At 44.0% G+C, this 20,310-nt stretch overlaps 3 protein-coding genes across 3 annotated transcripts; 1 reads left to right on the top strand and 2 right to left on the bottom strand.

The window, feature by feature from the left end:
* The first annotated feature begins 1,047 nt into the window (after positions 1 to 1,047).
* lrr1 (leucine rich repeat protein 1) lies at positions 1,048 to 7,079 on the top strand. The gene is made up of 5 exons (XM_035168952.2): positions 1,048 to 1,610; positions 3,581 to 3,679; positions 4,504 to 4,756; positions 5,202 to 5,676; positions 5,993 to 7,079. Exons 1-5 carry the CDS (start codon positions 1,428 to 1,430, stop codon positions 6,246 to 6,248), a joined length of 1,266 nt encoding a protein of 421 aa, XP_035024843.1. The 5' UTR covers positions 1,048 to 1,427; the 3' UTR covers positions 6,249 to 7,079.
* A 4-nt stretch (positions 7,080 to 7,083) lies between these two features.
* On the bottom strand, positions 7,084 to 9,647 carry dnaaf2 (dynein axonemal assembly factor 2). Its single transcript, XM_035168951.2, has 2 exons — positions 7,638 to 9,647; positions 7,084 to 7,546 (listed from the first exon to the last, which is right to left on the bottom strand). Exons 1-2 carry the CDS (start codon positions 9,306 to 9,308, stop codon positions 7,196 to 7,198), a joined length of 2,022 nt encoding a protein of 673 aa, XP_035024842.1. The 5' UTR covers positions 9,309 to 9,647; the 3' UTR covers positions 7,084 to 7,195.
* A 2,002-nt stretch (positions 9,648 to 11,649) lies between these two features.
* On the bottom strand, positions 11,650 to 15,419 carry klf11b (Kruppel-like factor 11b). The gene is made up of 4 exons (XM_035168579.2): positions 15,216 to 15,419; positions 14,116 to 14,382; positions 12,721 to 13,693; positions 11,650 to 12,483 (listed from the first exon to the last, which is right to left on the bottom strand). Exons 1-4 carry the CDS (start codon positions 15,252 to 15,254, stop codon positions 12,182 to 12,184), a joined length of 1,581 nt encoding a protein of 526 aa, XP_035024470.1. The 5' UTR covers positions 15,255 to 15,419; the 3' UTR covers positions 11,650 to 12,181.
* Between the last annotated feature and the right edge of the window lie 4,891 nt (positions 15,420 to 20,310).

Below are 20,310 nucleotides of genomic sequence, written 5' to 3'. Positions count from 1 at the left end.
ATTGCATGATTTAAGAAAGACGTCCAGGGTTGGACACTTAGGTCTCTCACAGAAAGTCATTCACTGATAATCTTCCTGGTTTTTAAAATCACTGATGAAGCTGCTCTGACAACTGGTGGCCACTAGATATCGCTGTGGGACGTGAGTATGTCAAATCCCAGAGACTGAATCAGGGGGAAAAGATGAATAAACTATTCATAAAAACTGAAAATTAAAACAAATCGAAGTTATAAAAAGAGTTAGAAACGGTTTGTGGTGTGCATGTGCGGTGCGAGGAGAGACAACTAGAGAAAATAACACAAAGAAAACAAACATAGAAGTTGTTTTTTAGTTTTTGACACTTCAACATGAAAATGGACAAATTTATTTAACGAAATAGTTTAGTAATCATTTTCACAAAACAAAACGAATAGAGCAGGAAGAAGAAACATTTTATATCACCTGTCACTGTCATATAAATGACAAAAGTAGAGATGGCCGTCCCCAAATTCACAAATCACTCATACATTAATCAATAGCCATTATCATAACGTACACTTTACTCAATAACTTCCCACTGTTTATTATTTTTTTCTTTATAAATGTTCTTTAATTGAATAATATTTGAGCAATTGAGCAATGTCATGGATACACAGAGCTTCCTCCACCTCTGGATATGATTATTAGTTGTATTATTGATTATTGATAGTTTGATCAGACCAAAATGAAACCTGACATCTCTATAAAACACTACCACCACCTCTGCATATGATTATTGGTCTTGTTTTATTATTGATTATTGATAGTTTGAACAGACGAAAGTGAAATATGACACCTCTATACACACTTCCTCCACCTCTGGATATGATTATTGGTTTAGTTTTATTATTGATTATTGATAGTTTGATCAGACCAAAATGAAACCTGACATCTCTATAAAACACTACCACCACCTCTGCATATGATTATTGGTCCTGTTTTATTATTGATTATTGATAGTCTGATCAGACCGAAGTGAAACCTGACGCCTCTATAAACACTTCCTCCAATGTGCGCGCGAAAGAAACGCCTCTCTGACGTCACTTCCCACGCGCGGTACGCGGGCTCATGCTAACGGCGGCTACCTGACAACAGAGAGGAAAATGTCCGGGACATTGACAGTTTATTGAAGAACCCCGAGGAGAAAGCTGCAGTTACCGTGGACAGGTGACGTGTTCCGGCTGTAGGCGGAGTGCAGGGAGACAAAGGGCCGCTCCGGAGCTGCTGAATCCCCGCTGGGACGCGGTGCCGCTCGGTTGTTGACATCCAGGACGGGGACGGATGTGGCCGCAGCTCCTCCGCCGCGTCAAGTTTCCAGCTTCGTGGCGGAAGTTTCCCTCCTCTCGTGTCCGTTTGAACCCGTAGTTTGTGGCCGGGGCTCGACCCCCGGTGCTCAGTCAGCGGCTGCCATGAAGCTGCAGTGCGACGTGGAGGTGGTGAATCGGATGCTGCCCACGTTCGGGATGAGGAGTCGGGGGAAGGGGAGCAGAGCGGTGCTGTCCATCGGGAGACATGTGGACAAGACGAGTCAGCGCGGCAACATCTACATGATGATCTGCACCGCTAAAGACAGATCTGGGTCCAAATACAAGGTCTGTTGTTATAGTTCACTACATGACTGCACCGACTGTCACTACTGATCACTAATGTGGGTCTGTCGTTGTTTTCAAATCAGGCTGATTGCAAGTTTCTTCTAATTATATGATTTCAAAGTTGCCGGTTTGGATGCAGACGTATTTGATTAATTCTCAGTTGAAGTCTGAAAACAGCAGGTGAACGCGTGTAAACATAGACACACAACAACAATGGCTGCATATAAAGTCAATGTGACGTTTAGCTCAGGCTTATTAAACACAGCAAATATCTGTTACACCAAATGTCACATTTACAGCTAATGGGTCCACGACCTATTATTTTATTTTAAAGATGAATGTTCAATTTGAATCCTCACAATTGATTAAGAGCAATGTTTGTATTCATAGAGGCTTAAGTTGAGAACCATGAAGTCATGTAACTAGTAGGGTTGCAAAATTCAGGGAATATTCAAAATTGGAAACTTTCCATGGGAGTTAACGGGAATATACGGGAATTAATGGGAATAAACTGAAAACTTTGGGGCAATTTATACTAACTGTATTTACGTTATGTCATATACAGACATAAATATAAACATTTTGTTTTGTCATAAGCAGACATGCATGCAAACATTTCTAATACAAATTTTAAAAATGACATTTTTGACTTAACCCATTTGTGAGTAGAACTCTACCGTCTCTATGTGGATCTCAGGATAGAACCCGGTCAGTGAAAACTTATCAAAACCTGCAGGAACGATGGACTTAAATATGAAAATCTGACCTCAGCAGTTTCCTCTATGTGACAGTATGTTGGAGATGAGTATTGGTGGTTTCTGAATATATTTTTACTTTAGAGGAAATGGATGTAAAGTGCAAAGGGGAAGTAGTTTTACACATAAACGTCAGTTAATGGGAAGTAGTTCACAGGAGTTCCTGTGGCTCAGCGGAGGAGAAAACGATGCTGATGACGTCATCGACCATGATCTTGGTTGTTTTAACCAAGATCATGCTGCAAGATCTAGAATTGCTAACGTTAGCCACTTGCCAGCAAGACAATTTTGTTCCTGTGGACTATAAATACAGTCACCTGTTTTCATATCAGTCAGTATCGATAATTATCACGATAAATCTCACATTATTGTTTCTTTTTAGGTTAAAATGGCTCCTGAGTGAAAGTTGTGGTTTTAAACTCTTCTTTATGAGAATGACAAACATTTATCTGAGGCAGATCAATCATATGTTTTGCCTCCCCACTGCGATTACACAATGGAAATGCAAAACATCGATATATGTTTGACGTGATGTTAAAATCATATAGATATTATTTTTGATTTTACTTTATCATCCAGTCCTACATGTAACCTGTTCATATTGTTACTGACCTGGCGGTACAGACATAAATACATTAACATCAGCTCAGCATCAAACATATAATTATCTTGCGGTAATAAGGGAAATTTACACTTTTGTTCAATTGAATTCAACAGTTTGATTCACAGCGTTTTTCAGACAAATCTGTGAAATATTGTTCCCTTGATGGAACCAGGGCGGTGGATGCTGTTTTGGTCACATTTCACAAAACATGTTAGTTTCCACAAGAAGATCCAATTCATGTGATCAGTCCTCTTAACTCTTACATTCAGCATAGTTTGATAAAATTGTATTTATTTATGAACTAACAAGCAGGTCTTCTGTTGTAGTTTCAACCTTTACTGACTGTATTTTTTTTCTCAGAGTCATCATCTTTCCCAGAAAGACCTTGACTGGAAACTCGAGCAGTATTGTTTTCAGAAATGCTTCCGTCAAGAGCCTATTTCTCTGATTTATAGTCATACCTCTGTAAAGTTGATATATAAACCAGCTTGATGTAATAACAATTAACATGTGCTCCTGTGGAAACTTGTCGAGTGAATCACTCACTGTCTGCTCTCGTTTTGTGAAATGTATTTTTCCACTGCTCACCATCTGCCAACTTTCTCTTGCAGCTGAAAGACAATATAGAGAAGTTCTTCACGTGGTTTGTGGAGGAAGGCAAGGCCACTGTGAGACTAAAGGAACCTGCTGTCGACATTTGTTTGAGCAAGGTACGACGTCCTTCATGGTGCAATTACAGTCTGCGCGTAAAGGTGTTTAATAAGAGAGGCAGACGATATTTAGATATCATTTCCTCTTAAAAGTAGCCACAGATTACGGAAAAATCACAGTACCAGTCCTTTGGTTCACAAGTGCATGAACAGCGCAGACTCATAGTTGTGTTTACCGTGTGAGGCGAGAACAAAACGGGACAAAGACGAGTGTCGGGCTGTTTACCCGCACATTTATCAACCAGACAGACGTGCATGGTTGTTTTGACTGCAGCCGGTGCCTGGACAGACACCATAGAAGCCTCATTGTTTCCAGTTGTTGTTAAAAGCTCCCCTGGTTGTTTTGAAGCCTGGGTGACCTTTCACCCAGATTCTTCTATAGTTCAACCCGTCACAATGACAGAGACACACACACACACATCTGTGAACCGACTGACACCACATGATGCAGGTAAACAGGGAAAACAAGTCCAGTTATCCAACTGAACCACAATTTTTTTTTTAAAACCGTGACACCACTACAGCAGAGTATGGCCTTGAATTTGGATGACAACCTCAATGTTTACATTTTTATTGTAATACAGGTGTTAAAAAGGCATCTAATCCCTTTATTTTCTCATCCTGAATTTCACACGTTGTTTTCTCAACAGCAAAAACTCCATCAAGTTCATTCAAAGGAATTGTGTCAAGATGTTCTCGGCTTTTGAATTTAGGTTAGATATTTTAAGGAATCCGGTCAGAGGGGAAACTGTGAACCTGCGGTTTCGGTCACCTGTTCATCCATCAATCCGTGTGTAACCTGATATTATTTATTCGTTTGCTAGGCTGATGCAAATAGCTTGAAAAACTTCCTCTCGGCCGCTCGCCTGGCAGACAGAGGAAGCGACACGAGCAGTCTGCCCCTCTCCACGCTCACGCCCGTCCGCGCCAGGGACGTGGAGCAGCCCAAGAAGAAACTCACCATCGTGTCCAAGAAGGACTACCCCCTCACCTCCAGCTTCCCCTACTCTCTGGAGCAGCTGCAGGTCTCCTACTGCAAACTGTCCCGTGTGGACATGCGGATGCTGTCCCTCAAAGGTAAAGAGAAACGATTGAGTTGTCGGCTCAGTGCTGGAAATTAAATTCTGGCCTGTAGAGTTTAATGGCACTTGATTTTTTTTTTTAAAGAAGCTTTTTATTCCCTTTTATTTTAATATACAAGTTCACAGAACATTGATAATCTTAAGATTTGCCAGTTTTAAACACAAATGTTTCCTGCTCAGTCTGTTAAAGTAGTTTTATTGTGCTTTCTGAATCTGGAGGGAGGTTTTTCAAAGTAGAGTTACTGTATGTAAAATGTTGGGTCCAGTGTTCTAAGAGCTTGAACTTTAGTAGAAACAAATAGAGGAGCTGAACTTGTGCTGCTTTGATTTAGCCTCTCTTACCCCCAAAATGTGTTTCCCCAGTTTGATGGTAATGCATGATTAGCTGGAGTAGCCCTTTTAAGTTTTAATATTTTTCTTTTGTTTTTTTAATTTTGCAGCTCTCCGCAAACTAGACCTCAGCAACAACCACATCAAGAAACTTCCTGCCACCATCGGGGACCTCGGCTGCCTCTCTGAACTCATCCTCCACAACAACCACCTGGAAGCGTTCAGCGTGGCGCTGTGCCTGTCCACGCTGCAGCGGACCCTCCAGCTCCTGGACCTCAGCCAGAATCGACTGCAGACGCTCCCCGCTCAGTTCTGCCAGCTCAGAGAACTGGTCAACCTGAAACTGGACGACAATGAGCTCGAGTGTTTGCCGTTTCACGTCGGACGACTCTCGAAGCTGAGGTTCCTGTCGGCGGCACACAACCAGTTGGTAGTGCTGCCCGGTGACTTCCGCAAGCTGAGTCTGGAGAACCTCGACCTGTTCGGAAACCCTTTCATCCAGCCCAATCCTCTGGACCACACAATGCAGCTCACATTCCCCCTCCCACTTCAAGAGATAGCCTCCAGGGCTCTGTCCAACCTCAGGTGAGCAGAGCTGCTCCGAATATCCTCTTTTATCACCTCCACCAAGGAGGTTTTGTTTTCAACAGTAATTTACTGTCTGTTTAATTGATAGTTAGCAGGATTACGCAAAAACTACTGAATTGATTATCACTGAATTTTGTGGAGGGGTGGGGAATGATCCAAGGAAAAACCTTTAAAATGTTTTGAGTGGATTCAGGAATTATTGACACCTTCTTGGTGAACATTACGACATAGGGCCACCCTTCTAGATTAGTCTTTGGTTCACAAGTTCTTACAGCACGCTCATACAATTCTTTCTTTCTGATTTACTTCACAGACTACCGTACGGACCTCACCTCATCCCTGCCCACTTGTGCCGGGACCTGGAAACAGCCAAGACCTGCGACTGCGGCCGCGTCTGCATCAACTTCTACATCAAGACGGCCGTCAGCATGAACCTGCACCAAGTCTCTCACACAGTCGTCCTGGTGGATGACATGGGAGGCACAGATGCTCCGGTGCAGCAGCACTTCTGCTCGCTCTCCTGCTACTCTGAATTTTTGGACAGCTCCCTCCAAAGAGGAATAAGATGAGCAGGAACAAACTGTGGTTTCACAGAAAAACCTGTAAACCGCTGGAACCTGCAGTGGATACTTTGATGGTATCTGTTGAGACACTGGCAAGAAGAATCCGCAGTAGTAAATAGCTCAGTGGTAGTTTTCTGCTAATGACTTTTAATAAAAGGACAATGTCGACTCTAGCTGTGTCCCAATTCAGGGGCCGCCTCCTTCATGGGGTCTGGTCTGCATGGCCCACGAAGGCTGAGCCAAAATCATGTGGAAAACTGTTTGTCACTATCCTAGAAAAGGTTCTCCCTTCGATCGTCATTTGACGGACGCATTTGAAGGAGCAGTCGAAGTTGGACAGCATAGTCGCACCACTGTGACGCAGTCCGTCTTCAAATGCAGCTTCTGAAAGATGCAGCCCCTGAATTTGAGACACAGCTTCTGTAAAGCCATTTTTAAAAGTGCTTCAAGCTGCCTGTTTTACACTCACATTCAAGTTGTACTGCACTTCCCACATATCAAGGATGACCATCGAGACAAGCATAAACCTCACTCCTGTATCTGCTGGTCCCTCACTGTATGTAATGATAGTGAGGCAACAACACTGAGGCAAAATGATTTTTCTGTTCTTCCTGCCTCTGAGAGCAAAATCCAGGTTACTCCACTGACCTACTTGTGCTCCGCAGGGGAATAGAGACGTCAGATGAATCTCCTGAACTCGGTGCCTCAGGGTTCATCAGCGTCACCTAAAGGGAGTTGGTTTTTACTGTGCTAATGACCCACAAGTTTTTATACATATATACATCTATATATATATGCACTGTATGAAAAAAAGTTAAATAAAATTAAAGCATTCGCTCTCTTGTCTTTAGTAATTTATTCTGGGATAATGACATTATTCATGCATCATGTAACAACAATGTTTTAAGATGAACTGAGATTGTAAACTGCCGTAATAGAGAAAAAGAAAGATCTCAGTCCAGCTCATACATCAGGGCGTTATGGAGGATGAACCCAGCAGATGTGGAATGATCACTGATGACGTTTTCCTTTCCATCTTCATCAATTTCCCTCAGTAACGCAGGCTCTTCGTTGTGCACTGGGGTTTGGAAGATCTGCTCCGTGTCCAGGTCGTCCTCGTCCAGGTTGTCCCTCTTGCTCTGCTCTCCTGAGCCTCCCCTACCCGGCTTGTTTGCTGTATCTGTTGCAGACACTTCAGTCCCTTGGGAAACGGGGCTGTCTACAACATCGTGGTCTGAAGTGGTCGTCATGGCTGATAGTTCCTCACCGGATGTGTGACTGTGAAACTCAACATCTGCTTCCACCTAGAACAGAAAGAATATGTATAGAAAAGGAGAAAGAACTCGGCAGATCAGTTTTACCGCACACAACACACCTGGGCAGGACTTAACTCACCTGAACATTTTCTTGTAGGTTTTCCTGCATCTTTTCAGTTTCCTCTTGGATCTCTGAAGTTAGATTTACTTCTTCCTCCTCTCTGGAGTGTTCAGCTGTCAATTTGTCATCATTCACATTTTCCTGTTTCTGCTCTTCTGCTTTCTCCTCCTCTCCTCTTTCCTCCTCCACACTTTCTTCTTTTCTGTTCTGCTTCTTGCATTTTGCCTCCCTCTCCACACCGCTTCCCTCGTCTTCACTCTCTTCCCCTTCTCTCTTAAGTGGTCTCCATTCTTCCTCCTCACCTACTTCACTTCTTTCCTCCCCCTCTACACTCCCCTGATCTCCTCTCATCTGCTCCTCTCTGTCCTCATCTTCACCTCCCCCCTTTGTCTGCTGCTTCTTATCCTCTTCATCTACTCTTTCCTGCTTTACTTCCTCCTCCTCCTCCTCAACACATCTTTGCTCCTCCTCACCTTTCTCACTCCCCCTCACCTGCTCCTTCCCTCTCTCCTCCTCGCTTTCCTTCACATTCCTTTCATCAACACCTTCACCCTGACCGTCACCAATAGTCGCAGCAGGCCATAAAGCATAATCAAACACTTCCTTAGATGGAAGAACAGGCAGTGTGACCGTCAGCTGTCCTCTGTGCTTGTTAAACTTGGCCTCTCCTTTGTCCTCGTCCACAGGGTAGGCCAGAGGCAGCTCCAGCCTGTACGCCGGCTTCTCGGAGTCCAGCAGCAGCCTCTGCTTCATCACCTCAAGGCTGGTGTCTGTGACGGACTTCAGCAGAGGCAGGTCAATGGTGACCACTATCTCTTTGGGCCTGGGGCTCTGAGCCGAGTCTCTGGAGTTCCTGAAGTCCTGCAGATCGACAAAATGTCGATACTTCACCGTGTAGTTGGGCTGGGTCGGCTCTTTGCTCTGTTGAGGCTGGATCTGGAAACTTTTAGGTTCTGTGTCGCTGCTGTTTCTCGGTGCAGGTGACTCTGAGGGTTTGGTTTGCGAGGATGGGGCAGGTCCTTTATCATCAGGGAATGGGAAGGCAAGAGGGTCAGGCTCCACTGGGGGCCCCTCGGCTTTGTATCCAGGTATGGGTTTTCGAATGACACAAGGCTGGGGGGTGCCCTTGTACTTTGTTTTCAACTGTCGCATGTTGTTTTTGTCCAGAGTGACTTTAAAGGCCTTCTGGATCCCCTGAATGGCTGTGCTGTCCACCATGTCCATGAACCTCTTGTTTTTGCTCGCTATGTGGAGGGTGTCAGGGTGGAAGATGACATCATAGATGGTGATCTGGTTCCCTTGTTTGTCTGTGTCCTGTCTCCCTGGATGCAGACTGTGGGGCATGGACCAACTTTGCCCTCTGCGGCCATCCTCCGACACACCACACTTACACTCGGGTTTTCCAACTTTCTCGTTGGCGCAAATGTTGATGAAACACTTTCGGCTGCCGTCCACACTCGTCTTCAGAGCCCTGAAAGGTTCCGGGTGGATGAAGTCGATGCTGTTTCCTCTCTCGTGCTCGTAAAGCTCGAGCTGCTCTTCGTAAATCCTCTTGTTCTCCGGGTCTGATATTTCCTCCGCGTAATCTCGCAGCATCTCCCGGAACTTGTCATCTCTGAAAGCTTTTCTCAGTCTGTCCACTTCATCCGCCGTCATGTTCAGTTCTTTCAGGTTTTCTCCGACCTCCATGTTGGCGATTTTAGTACAATTAAGTTCACTGAAGTTCGAGTTTCCTGCAGTAAGCTCAAATCGTGTCAGCGGCAGCTCGTAGGGGCAATGAGCACCGATATTTGAATGCAGCTGCCTTTGATGTCACACTGTTTAAAGTCGGCTGTCTTTGATTCCACACTGTTTAAAGGCCAGCTCAGAGAAGAAGTCAGATTATAACATATCCACCGCTGCTATCTACTCCCGATAAAGTCGTAAACTGCGTGTCAGTTGCTACGCCTTTTACGTACTGTTATACGGGTTTAAACGCGACCTCAAACTCCAAACGGCAACAAGTCATCGCGTAGTTGTGTCTATGTGTAACCATGGCAACTTGAGAGTCGGTAGTGTAACAAGGAAACACCTCCCCGAGAAACATTTACCCCCATCACGTCCGGCAGGTTTACAAATGATTTTAACCAACAAGATATATAAATGTAATTCATAAAAGAAAAAAATATACCTACTTTCTTAATTTATTTTACTGTTTACAATTGACTAAATGTACCTGTAGTATTAGGTAGCTATTGTGCAATTAGGCTAAATGGGATATATCAGTTATTGGTTTTTAATAAATTTCCATTCCAAATCCATTTACTTTATCCTTGTGGGCTATTTGATTGTAAAACAAATAATTGTAATATATTTTAAATTACATGCATGATTAAATATAATGTTCGATAAGTGAAAAGTTCTAAATATATCTAAAAACAACACCCTTGCCATATCTATACATTTATGTTAATAATTTCTCTCCTTAAATTTGCAAGGATGCCTTCTTCATTTATAAATAAACATCAAACTTGATGTAAATGAATACACTAAATTTTATTCACAGTGATAAAAAGGAACTTGCTCTCAATTATTGGATTTAAAGTGATTGTTGCATTAAAGTAATTCTGGAGTCTGGAGGAGCACAGTTGGTCATTTGACATTAGTGTCTCAATAATATCTGTTTGTCTCATAAAAAAAATGTAATAAAATAAACGTATTTTTAATGAATGCATTTGCCTCACAGATGATAGTGATTCGTAATTGCTATTTTTAACAATTATAAAGCCCAATATGTGTAATACAAGTACCCAGTTGACATTTCTATAGTAAGCAATGGAAAAAACGACTGTAAAAAGAGGAAAAAAAGAATAAAGATATTTCCTCTTTTTCACTAAAAAACACTGAAATTCCCTGTGTGTATTTATAACACTGTAAAATATTGCAAATATATTCAAGCAATGAAAAGTTAGTCTTAGCCTTACGTGTCTTTTATTGTTATTTACATAATGAATATTTGGAGTTGAACCTTGTAGATGAATAAAGAGTACTAAGTTAATCATTAAAAAATTTGATTCTCAGTGGACAAACATATAAATGATCAAATGAAGGGCTTTGCCAACACCTGACTGTTTTTTTTATGACATCTCGTATAATTGAATGGGTATATGATGTAATTCTACCAGCAGGTGTCGCTGCAGACCAGCGATCGGGTGGCACCAGGCCAGTGAGTATGTCGGTCAGTAAGGCAAAGGGGCGGGTACGCAGAGGAGAAAGGTGATTGGTCGCACCCCCCAGCAGTTCATATTTCTCACCATGTGATTGGAGGCCGGGTAAACTAGTAGTTACCGGGTGTCAGTGTGTGGATGAGCGGGAGGATGGATGTTTGTCAACAATCATCTCAATTGCATCTTGTTGTATTTTGCATTGTTAAATCTGCACATGCATCCTTCTGATTTCTGAGCTTGAAGCATGAACATTTGAAAAAAAATCTCACAGGGTGGTGAATTCTGTATAAACAACTGTATAATTCAGTTTTTCCACTGGTAGTAAGAACAGAGGGTGTTTGCTGAAATATACCAGAGATATGTGTATGAAACCCAGTGGTGTGTTACGCAACAGGCACACAGCTCCACCGCCTCCTTGCTCCAATGGAACAGGGCTGATGCCTCAAATAATTTGCTGATGAACAAGCAACCAGACGTGTCTCCTCTGACTCATCAGGCATCCTGGCTCTCAGCTAATGAACAGGACACCATGTCCCCAGATGGTCTCAGTAAAAAAAAGCTTTACTCACAAAAACAAAAAAATATTATTCATTGAGCAGGAAGCTTCCCACGGGCTAGTCAGCACATTTCAGAGGACACGAGTGAGTTTCAGCTGACGAGGGAGAGGGAGAGAGGGCGGTGGTGGGGGCAGTCACAGTGTGACGCACACACAGGATGTGGGCAGACCCTCACTCCCACCGGGAAAGATCGCTGACTCTACAATGATCCAGCGCCTTGTTTTTCTAGGATTAGTTATTGGAAAGTCACAAGATGAACAAGTCGGACTTGTTTTATCCGTTTTATTTTATTACAAATATGTATTAAATAATATGAAAAGTTATACGGGGAGATATAATCAAGGTATAATCATAGTATTGTTGATTAATATTCATATATACATTTGTCTTTCATGTCAATATTTTTTCCCAGATATGACAAATAAATGCAATCATACAACAATACAATACATTCACATAGACAGATATCTGTGTGTCAATAGTGAGCTATATATATATATATAGCTCACTATTGACACAAAGGGTTTGAGGATGGGGGAGAAGGTGAAATGTGTAAGACAAACTTCATACAAAGGCTTTGGCAAGGGTGCATACAAATGATCACTTATATCAAAGTAAACAAAAGAATCCTTAAGAGGAACATACATGTACAAATTAACAGTAGAGAGGAAGAAAAGAGTCCAGTGCATGTTTTTTTTTTCTCTTTCCCATGAGTAGAAGAGCAGCAGCCTCATGTGCTTGGCTACTCCCCGAATCCCTGTGGTATCTTGGGAGTGAGTGGGATGGCAGTGTTCAGAGTCTATTTCAAGGCGGCAGGTACCAGCATGCTTATTGTGGCGAGGCCTGGTTTTGAGGGAGGCGTTTTGCCGACAGCCATTTTGTTCAAGCTCCTGACATCAGCCTGCCAGGAGGGAATTTTCTTTGTGGTCATGTGGCGCCGTGCGTGTTTGGTGAGGTGATCGCTGCGCATGAATCGCCGGTCGCACACGGGACACACAAACTTCTTCTCGCCGGTGTGTGTTCGCCGGTGACGGGAGAGCTCGTCGGAGCGGGCGAACCTCTTGTCGCAGCCATCCCAGCTGCAGCTGAATGGCTTCTCACCTAAAGGAGAAAAAACAGGGGGAGTCAGCAAGTGAGTCACATTGCAGTCATAAAAACTTCTCGCATCACAGTGCCCGGTCTGACATAACAATGAGCGCACTCTCTTTCCATCGGGAGAAACAAGGCCAAAGAAGGAATGCTTTACAAACAGGATGTCAGCCTCAGCTATGGTAGTCACATTATACTCCCTATTCTCATGAGTTTCAGCAAAACCACACACTCTTAAGTGCTGCTCACCTGTGTGTGTTCGAAGGTGAGCCTTGAGGTGTGAGCTTTTGAAGTATGTCTTCCTGCAGCCGGGGAAGGTGCACACATAGTTTCTCCTGCGAGAAAAGTCCATCTTTGCAGGGGCCGTGCTGCTGCTGGGCCCCGCTGGTACGTACATGGGGGCCGGGGCCAGAGGTAGCAGCTTGGTATTGCCCAGGGTCATGACAGTCTGCGAGCAGTGAGGGGCCTGAGACATTGAGGACGGAGGGAGGACCAGCATCACCGTGCCCTGGGGAATAGCCGAGCCCACAATGAGGGACTGCTGGACAGTGCTGGTGTTGGCTGAGGTGTGTTGGGGGAGGATGGGTGTGGTGGTCTGAATTCCAGTATTGGATGTCTGAACCGTGCCGGGGATGAAGGCTGAGATTATCCCTGATTGGCTGGTGACAGGGAACATCTGGCAGATGATTTGAGGGCTCCTGACTGGAGGTGGGGACAGGGTTGCGGTAATAATGGGAGGGGACGGGCTGTTTTGCGGTTGGGCATTGAAAGGAGTGGGGGTGGAGACAATGTCCAAACAGGGTTTTGAGGGACTGGGCTTGAATTCTGTCTTTAATGGTGTGAGAGGAGAGGTAGGTGAGGTTATCTGCTCAGTCCTTGTGATGTGCTGCAGCTGCTGCTGCTGCTGCTGCGGCTGCAGTTGTTGCTGCAGGCAGACCATTGTAGCCATCACTGTGTCTCTAGTTTTCTCTGGATTGGGGGCCACTGGAATGTGGTGTTGGCAGGGGGTGCTGTCTGCGGTGTGGCGGATGACGCTGGTCGCCATGGCTCGGCAGGGCTGTGGCGGAGCGGGGAGGGAGTTTTTTTTTTCAGCAATGGGTGCCAGGAAAGGTTGATGGAGACCGGGCCCACAGCGCTGTGAGGACACAGCCAAGCTGGACTGGAGGCCAGTGCTGGATGTTGAAGTCTCAACAAAGCTGGGGCTGTGAGGCGGAGTCATACACTAGAAAGAGAGGGAAAAAAGGGAAAGGTAGAGGAGTGTGCCATAACATCATAGTGTGTGCCTTTAGTTTACTTACAAACACCTGTGTTTGCAGAGATCACGAGTAGCAGCACACAGGTACATACAAGGATAATGATAACACTGAGCTATAAACTGAGATTTTTATGACCCTGTATCTGCAAGAACTAACTTTCTGAAGGTCAACATCACTCTCATGCGATAAAGCACCGTTATCTTTAGATATTACATCGAAAGGTTACAGGGTTCGATGCAAACCTTGACATTCAGGAATACCTTTTACTACTCAAACACCTGATATCTAAGTGTTTTTTTACCAAACTCTCGCTCGCAACTCCCCCTTGCAAAACCTGACATGCACTTTATCGAAATGGCCCAACAGTACAGTATGACGAGTGTCTCACCAGGGAGGAGAGGGACACAAAGTCCTTTGGGGGCTCCGGAATCTCTGGCGTCAGGAGGGAGTCGCAGGAGTCCGAGGCCGGGGTGAGGGGTCGGGGCTTGCAGGGGCTCGGCCTGTTGTTGCTGGGAAAGAAGCCCTGGCCCCAGGAGCTCATACACACCAGGGCCTCAGCTGCCTCCAGGTCTGTGTACTCCAGGCCAGAGACGGAGTGCTCGCTGTCGTGCCTCCTCCTCTTTGCGAAGGACACATATTGATCCATGCACTCGGTCTGGAGGGAGGAACAAATGAACATCAGACATATGAAGCAAAATTAACATTCTTTGGCATCATGCGGTTTCCGTAGTCACACTGCATGATGGGTTGTGTTGATATATGACATTGGCATGGATGCAAACAGAAGGGGGGAGGAGCTTTGCTATCTATATTGACCAGAGATCTCTCAAATTTCCCAGTCAGCATCTGAAGTTCCCGGGTTCACTCTGCACCATGCTGCCAATAAAATGGGAGGGGAGGGGAGGGGGGGGAGTAGTGTTGGCGACTTCACCTCAGCCCAGCATGCATTGCCCGTGGCTCGCAGCCAGGACACCTCCCATCGCCAAATATAGACCAAACAGTGACGTGCTGCTGAGATGAGCCATGTGAAATCCCCCATAAAGCGGGTTTGGATCAGGAAGTGGCCACAACTTTTATTATGAATTCATACGGAGAACAAAGCGTATTATTGACGCTCCGCCAAAAAAAAATAAAAAAAATATTGGAAAAAAAAAAGAAGTAAACCCGGTGACCCTGACAGACTTCCTCAGATGATACAATTATAAATGTTCCCAAACAACACATATATTATTACCTTTTCTTAAATATAGAACAAAGCACAAAGTACAAATGCAGCAGTGACATGAATAAATAAATAAAAACAATTTTTTACTTATATATATTAATTTAAGAGGTGTGATTTGGCTTCACGGGGGATGTTAATGTGACACTTAATCATATTAATAGGACACATAACTCCAGCTTGTTGACAGAAACTGCAGATCGCTGTGTAAACAACTGGACGTTAGAAACAGAAACTAAGGCAACGAGTGGGAATGAGCGTCTTACCCCGTGGGAATCCATGTCCGTGGATTTACGCGATGGCATCGGTGAGTGAAAAGAGAGAAATCGGTGCTTGTGGCGCTTGTTGTCGTTCAGGAACAAAGAGACGGCGGTGGGCAGCGCTCGGGTCGCGCAGGGTTTGTGTGACTGAGCCGCTGCTGCCTCCTCTCAGCTGAGAGACTACAACACGGGCGAGAAACACTCAGACACAAAAAAAAAAAAGGAAAAAAAAAGAAAAACAAAACTCACAACACGCACTGGCGGGTGGCAACACTCGGCCAATGGCGGTCGAGTGTGTGCGGAGGCCCGGCCAATGAGAAAGCGGCGCGCGCGTGAACACTGCGTGCTCACGGGGCGGTTGGAGGAAACGGGGTGCGTGGCCGTTGGTGGGCGTGGCCGCGGAGTCAGCAGTGTCAGAGTAAACCCGATGAACCTCCAGCAGCTAAACTGGGCGAAAGGTCGGTTCAGTCTATGAGGCGTTCCCGGGCTGTGGGAACAACGCGTTCACACAACTCCATGCGGCTTCTAGGTTGTAGTCCTCGTGTGCACTTTAACGCAGGGTCCGCGTCCAGCAGTGCAATGCAGTGCAGTGATTAAATTTAAGATAAAAAACATGGTATAATCATGGTATATCCAAGTTCTTAAAAATATGTTCAACTGGACTTGGTTGAGTTTCTTGAAGTCGTTTCACCTCTTATCCAAGAGGCTTCTTCAGTTGTAACGGACTAAACGTAGGGTCGTTAGGAGTCATTGAGGAGTCATTAACGAGAGGTGAAACGTCTTCAAGAAACCCAACCAAGTCCAGTTGTCCTGTTTTTTTAATACTTGGATATACCGTGAACTGAAAGACTGAGAATCTCCACAGACAAATAAAAACAATGTTGCTTTGGCCCGGTTTTGGCCCGCATTCAGCACACGTACCACCTGGAACGATGGCAGCAAGGCTGATGTTTGCCCTATGTGGGCCACAAGTAAGCCATAGCAATACCGCATGTCAACCAAAGGGACCACAGGTGGCCCGATTCTGCTTTGTGCTCTTTGGGCCATAAGCTGTTTTAAAACCCGGAGAATTGGGTCCGGAGTTTACCCAGTTTTCATTTCACACATGCACAACATAGCCGCACTTTTCAGACGAGAGGTGGAGCAGCCGGGTGCAGCACCTCAAACTCTGTTGACATCTTCGTCTGTGTCTTCTAAGTGTGTGTCACCGCTTTTTCACCGAAAGATTTTTGTTTCCTTTTGTTTTTTCACTGTCATGTGTTAGAAGCATCATCCTCTGCTGTGTTCACACATCCACCTGGATTCTCTGCAGGCTTTATACTAGGATAAAGTCCATAGAAACTGCAGAGTGTCTCACTCGGACATGCACCTCCTCCGGAGAAAATACAAAGGATCTGCGGAGTCCAGTGCATGTCTGAAAGCAGCTACAGTCATTTGCTGTTTTACAATGGATTTCGAAGTCTGGGGTCGTGGGGTTCCTCCGACCTTCCAAGTAGAAATTCTGACTTGAGGGGGCGTTCCAGTTGCAACTTCCGACGCGGGGGTTGGAAATTCCTACCTCTGTTGTTATGTAGGCAAATCTGCAAATGTCTGCATTACACAATATTAACCATATTAAAAGGTAGAATATAACCACTTATGAAAAAGGCTTCAAGTCTAGATGACATCAAAATGTACAGCATTGATTTTAGATTACTTAATAGTTATTAACCAAATTTTGCAGTTCTTCTCTGCCAGTGGAGACTGTAGTTTACACTCTGCAGAAACTCTCAAAGAAGGTTTGCCACATGTGATCGACACTTACAGACACATCTTATACGGCTATTAGAAAACGACATATTATCACTGTTTCGATTGCATACAACACATTGTTGGTGATGGATAACTTTTGACCTCTTTAAAAAGCATAAAAAGCGAAAGGGCCTAAGTGAGTCTCATTTTTACCACCTTTCCCACAACACGTGAACGCAACACCAGTGTCAGATGAAGCTCAGCTCTCTGTCTTGTTTTTTTGAAGCTATTTGTGCAGGTTTCTCACGCAAAAAAACAGATAAACACGTCACTTTGATGGTTCATAACACAAACACACATTCACCGAGCAACAAAGTGAGTCGAATACGTTTTGAATCCACCTTATTGCTGCAGCCTGTAACCTTGTAGCAGTGTAAAAATGTTACATTATTCCTTAAAATGTGTCAGACATGTTATACTTATTGAGGTTTCGTTGTAAAGTAGGTTATCTATTAGAGGTCACCAGTTAAACTACAAAAAACAAGTGAATGAGGCAGCAGTGCTACTGGTGAACCACACCTATGGTCAGGAGCTCGATGCGTCTTTTGTCTGTGGCTGTAGCTGTTGTTTTAAAGGATGTCTGGGTGGAGGCAACATCAGAGCTCCCATTACATCCATATGGGCTATATGAGGTTTATCATTTATATATTATCACAGTTACAACCTGCAGACAAATTGAGCCTTTAAAATTGCCCATGATGCATTTAGGTCTAGATGCACTGCAGTGATTTTGCACTAGATGTAAAGCAAAGATCACTGCGCACTCTTCCCCCCCCCCCGATTCTAAACGTGTTCTTTAAACTTCACGTAAATGTTAACGTATGTTTGGCTGCTTCTCCTCTGGGCCCCTGTTGAACCGTCTCCATGAGTTCATTCTCGGGCGGAGAATTCAAATTGGTCCTGACCTACATTTACTGTTACATCACCAACTGCATTTGGACAAAGGGAGAAATGTGTCAGAAAGTCCCAACGAACTTCTCGGAGCCAAGAAGATGCTGTGATTATGCTTCTAAAAAAAGTTTCTTATTTGATTTAAAACAAAGTAGGGCCACTTTAGTGAAAGAAAACAAGCACAGTTGGCCAAGTGTGACTGTCATGAGCACACACCCATGACCTTTTATATCCTGTGATTGTTTTGCTTATATGTATACTAACCCCCACAGGACCAAGAATCACCTTATGTCACTCTTAAACCGGTGTTTGCAGCTTGCCTGCAGCATAAGGGTGTGTAGCAGGTGTGTTAGCCTGGCCCTGGCGCCGCGCTGCTAACGTAGGCTGCACCACAGTACATGACTCACATAAGCATGACCTCAGGGAGCAATGAGGTCCCGGAGCTGGGGCAGCGCAGGCCACAATGCAGGCAGTTAGAGAGCAGAGAGGGGGAGAGGGAGGAGTAACGGCATGACAGACAGGCCGGGCCTAAGTTCAGCAGCCTGTTTGTGATGTAAGTGTGGAAGTCAGCCTCAACTGGGTTAGGGAATCTGGAGGAAAGGTTATGCTGGCCCTACGTGGGCCTCTGCATGCACACCTCCCCTGTACAGCCAACTCCCCCAACTCAGGAACTCCAGGAGCGGCTCAGAGAGGTGGGGGAGTTGTCCCTGCAGAGCAAGGGGCTATGTTTTAACCAACAGCCCCAGAGCTCCAACAGGCAGCCACAGGGAGTGCTATATTGACAACAGTGTTACCTCCACATGAAGTATTGTCACTCAAAATCTTTACTTATGTTACATAGAATAACATAACACAACTCATTATAATGGTGTTCTGTATAACGAATAATTATAATAATAGCAACTTCATTTGTACAGCACCTGAGGTGTACTAATGTGCTAATAGTGTACATTCCTCATTTTTTTTACATTTGGTTTCGCTTTACTTCACATGGTCTGGTGATCTCTCTCTTTTTTCTCTTTAAATTACAGAAGTGGATGCTGATGTGAAAACAAGTATCCAGACTGTCAGCTTCTGTGTGCTCTCTTTTGGAAAACAGTGTCAGTCAGTGGCCCACCGTCACAACAAACTGGCATCTGGGTGAAAGGACACACCAAGTATAGAGATCCCAGGCTGTCCCTCCTTCCTTCCATTTATTCCTTCCTTCCTTTCCATCCTTCCTTCCCTCTTTTCTTCCTTCCTTTACTGTTTTTCTTACTTTACAAAAAAACACAAAAAGACAATGCTTTATTTCTGTATATGGATATTTTATATTATTTTGTTATATTGATATAAACAAAAATATGAATAATAATAGATATGATAATGATAATTGTTATTATTAACCATGTAAGGCTGAGGTTTATTTTCTTCTTTCATTTTTTGTTTCTTGTTAGCCTGTTTAATAATTAGATTAGTACAATCTACAATCTTCCTATACAACTAATATCCTGCTTGTTTTTTACAATTGTGCCAGCTTTTTGTGTGTGTTCCACTGTCTATACAGCTTGGGATTTTTTATCTTTCATATTTATATTTTTGTGGTGTGTATGCACTATGGAGATGCACTAAATTTCATTGCATAGTTGTGCAATTACAAATAAAGGCGCTGTATTCTATTTTGTCTGTACTTTTTAAGGATACGTGACAGATTGAATTATTATTAATTGAATCATTTATTACTGAAAAGGAGTCAACACAAAGATGTTTTTACCGATGAATGTATTTGTTTTTTTTCTGTTATTGTCAACTCTGCATTGAGGCTTTGTTTACTACACAACAGGCAACACCACCCACCCCTCTCAGCAACACAGTAGGATGGAGCATCAGCAGGGCTTCCTCTGCCAGCACCTGGCTCCTGATTGGTCAGAATGGAGCTCTAAGCCAATCTGTTGCTATGAGACACTGATTCATGTGCTGCGAGTTCGCAGTCTGTTGTCCTGGCAACAAAAAGAACAGGAGGCAGGTTTGAGGGCTCCCTGGAGGAGTTCCCTTGGAGACGGTCTGAGCATGTGTGGTGCCTAATGATGAAGGCTGAGAAATCTGGGAAATAATCAAATCAAGCAATCAAGTAGGAACAAAGAAGAACCAGTTAACAGAATCTATTTCCCCAAATAGGTGGGAAGCTATTATCTTGTATGATCAATAATTACACCTTTGCATAAGCATTAGTGCATGTTTATAGTAGACTGATAGAGATACAGATTAGTCAGCTAGACATCGTATCAAATGATAACACCTGCAAACTTAAAATCCAACATTTACACATATTTTTTGCTCAAAGTGTTTAATTTTGTGCCTTCTATTCAGACCAGTAGGCAAATGCAATATTTGAAATCCTTCAAATTCTGCTACTAGAGATATGCAAGGAACAAAAGCT

The sequence above is a fragment of the Hippoglossus stenolepis genome, chromosome 10, assembly GCF_022539355.2.
Source record: "Hippoglossus stenolepis isolate QCI-W04-F060 chromosome 10, HSTE1.2, whole genome shotgun sequence".
Taxonomy (NCBI): Eukaryota; Metazoa; Chordata; class Actinopteri; order Pleuronectiformes; family Pleuronectidae; genus Hippoglossus; species Hippoglossus stenolepis.
The sequence above is the reverse complement of the archived record's forward strand: the minus strand, read 5'-3'. Positions and strand labels throughout refer to the sequence as shown.

Excerpts from the sequence above, each read along its gene's own strand:
- dnaaf2 (XM_035168951.2), bottom strand. The coding sequence starts at position 9,308 with ATGGAGGTCGGAGAAAACCTGAAAGAACTGAACATGACGGCGGATGAA. Across the intron at positions 7,547-7,637 it reads ACCTACAAGAAAATGTTCAG|GTGGAAGCAGATGTTGAGTT; the intron begins GTGAGTTAAGTC and ends TTTCTGTTCTAG.
- lrr1 (XM_035168952.2), top strand. The coding sequence starts at position 1,428 with ATGAAGCTGCAGTGCGACGTGGAGGTGGTGAATCGGATGCTGCCCACG. Across the intron at positions 4,757-5,201 it reads GCGGATGCTGTCCCTCAAAG|CTCTCCGCAAACTAGACCTC; the intron begins GTAAAGAGAAAC and ends TTAATTTTGCAG. Across the intron at positions 5,677-5,992 it reads AGGGCTCTGTCCAACCTCAG|ACTACCGTACGGACCTCACC; the intron begins GTGAGCAGAGCT and ends TTTACTTCACAG.
- klf11b (XM_035168579.2), bottom strand. The coding sequence starts at position 15,254 with ATGCCATCGCGTAAATCCACGGACATGGATTCCCACGGG. Across the intron at positions 14,383-15,215 it reads CGGACATGGATTCCCACGGG|ACCGAGTGCATGGATCAATA; the intron begins GTAAGACGCTCA and ends TCCTCCCTCCAG. Across the intron at positions 13,694-14,115 it reads TTGTGTCCCTCTCCTCCCTG|TGTATGACTCCGCCTCACAG; the intron begins GTGAGACACTCG and ends CTCTCTTTCTAG.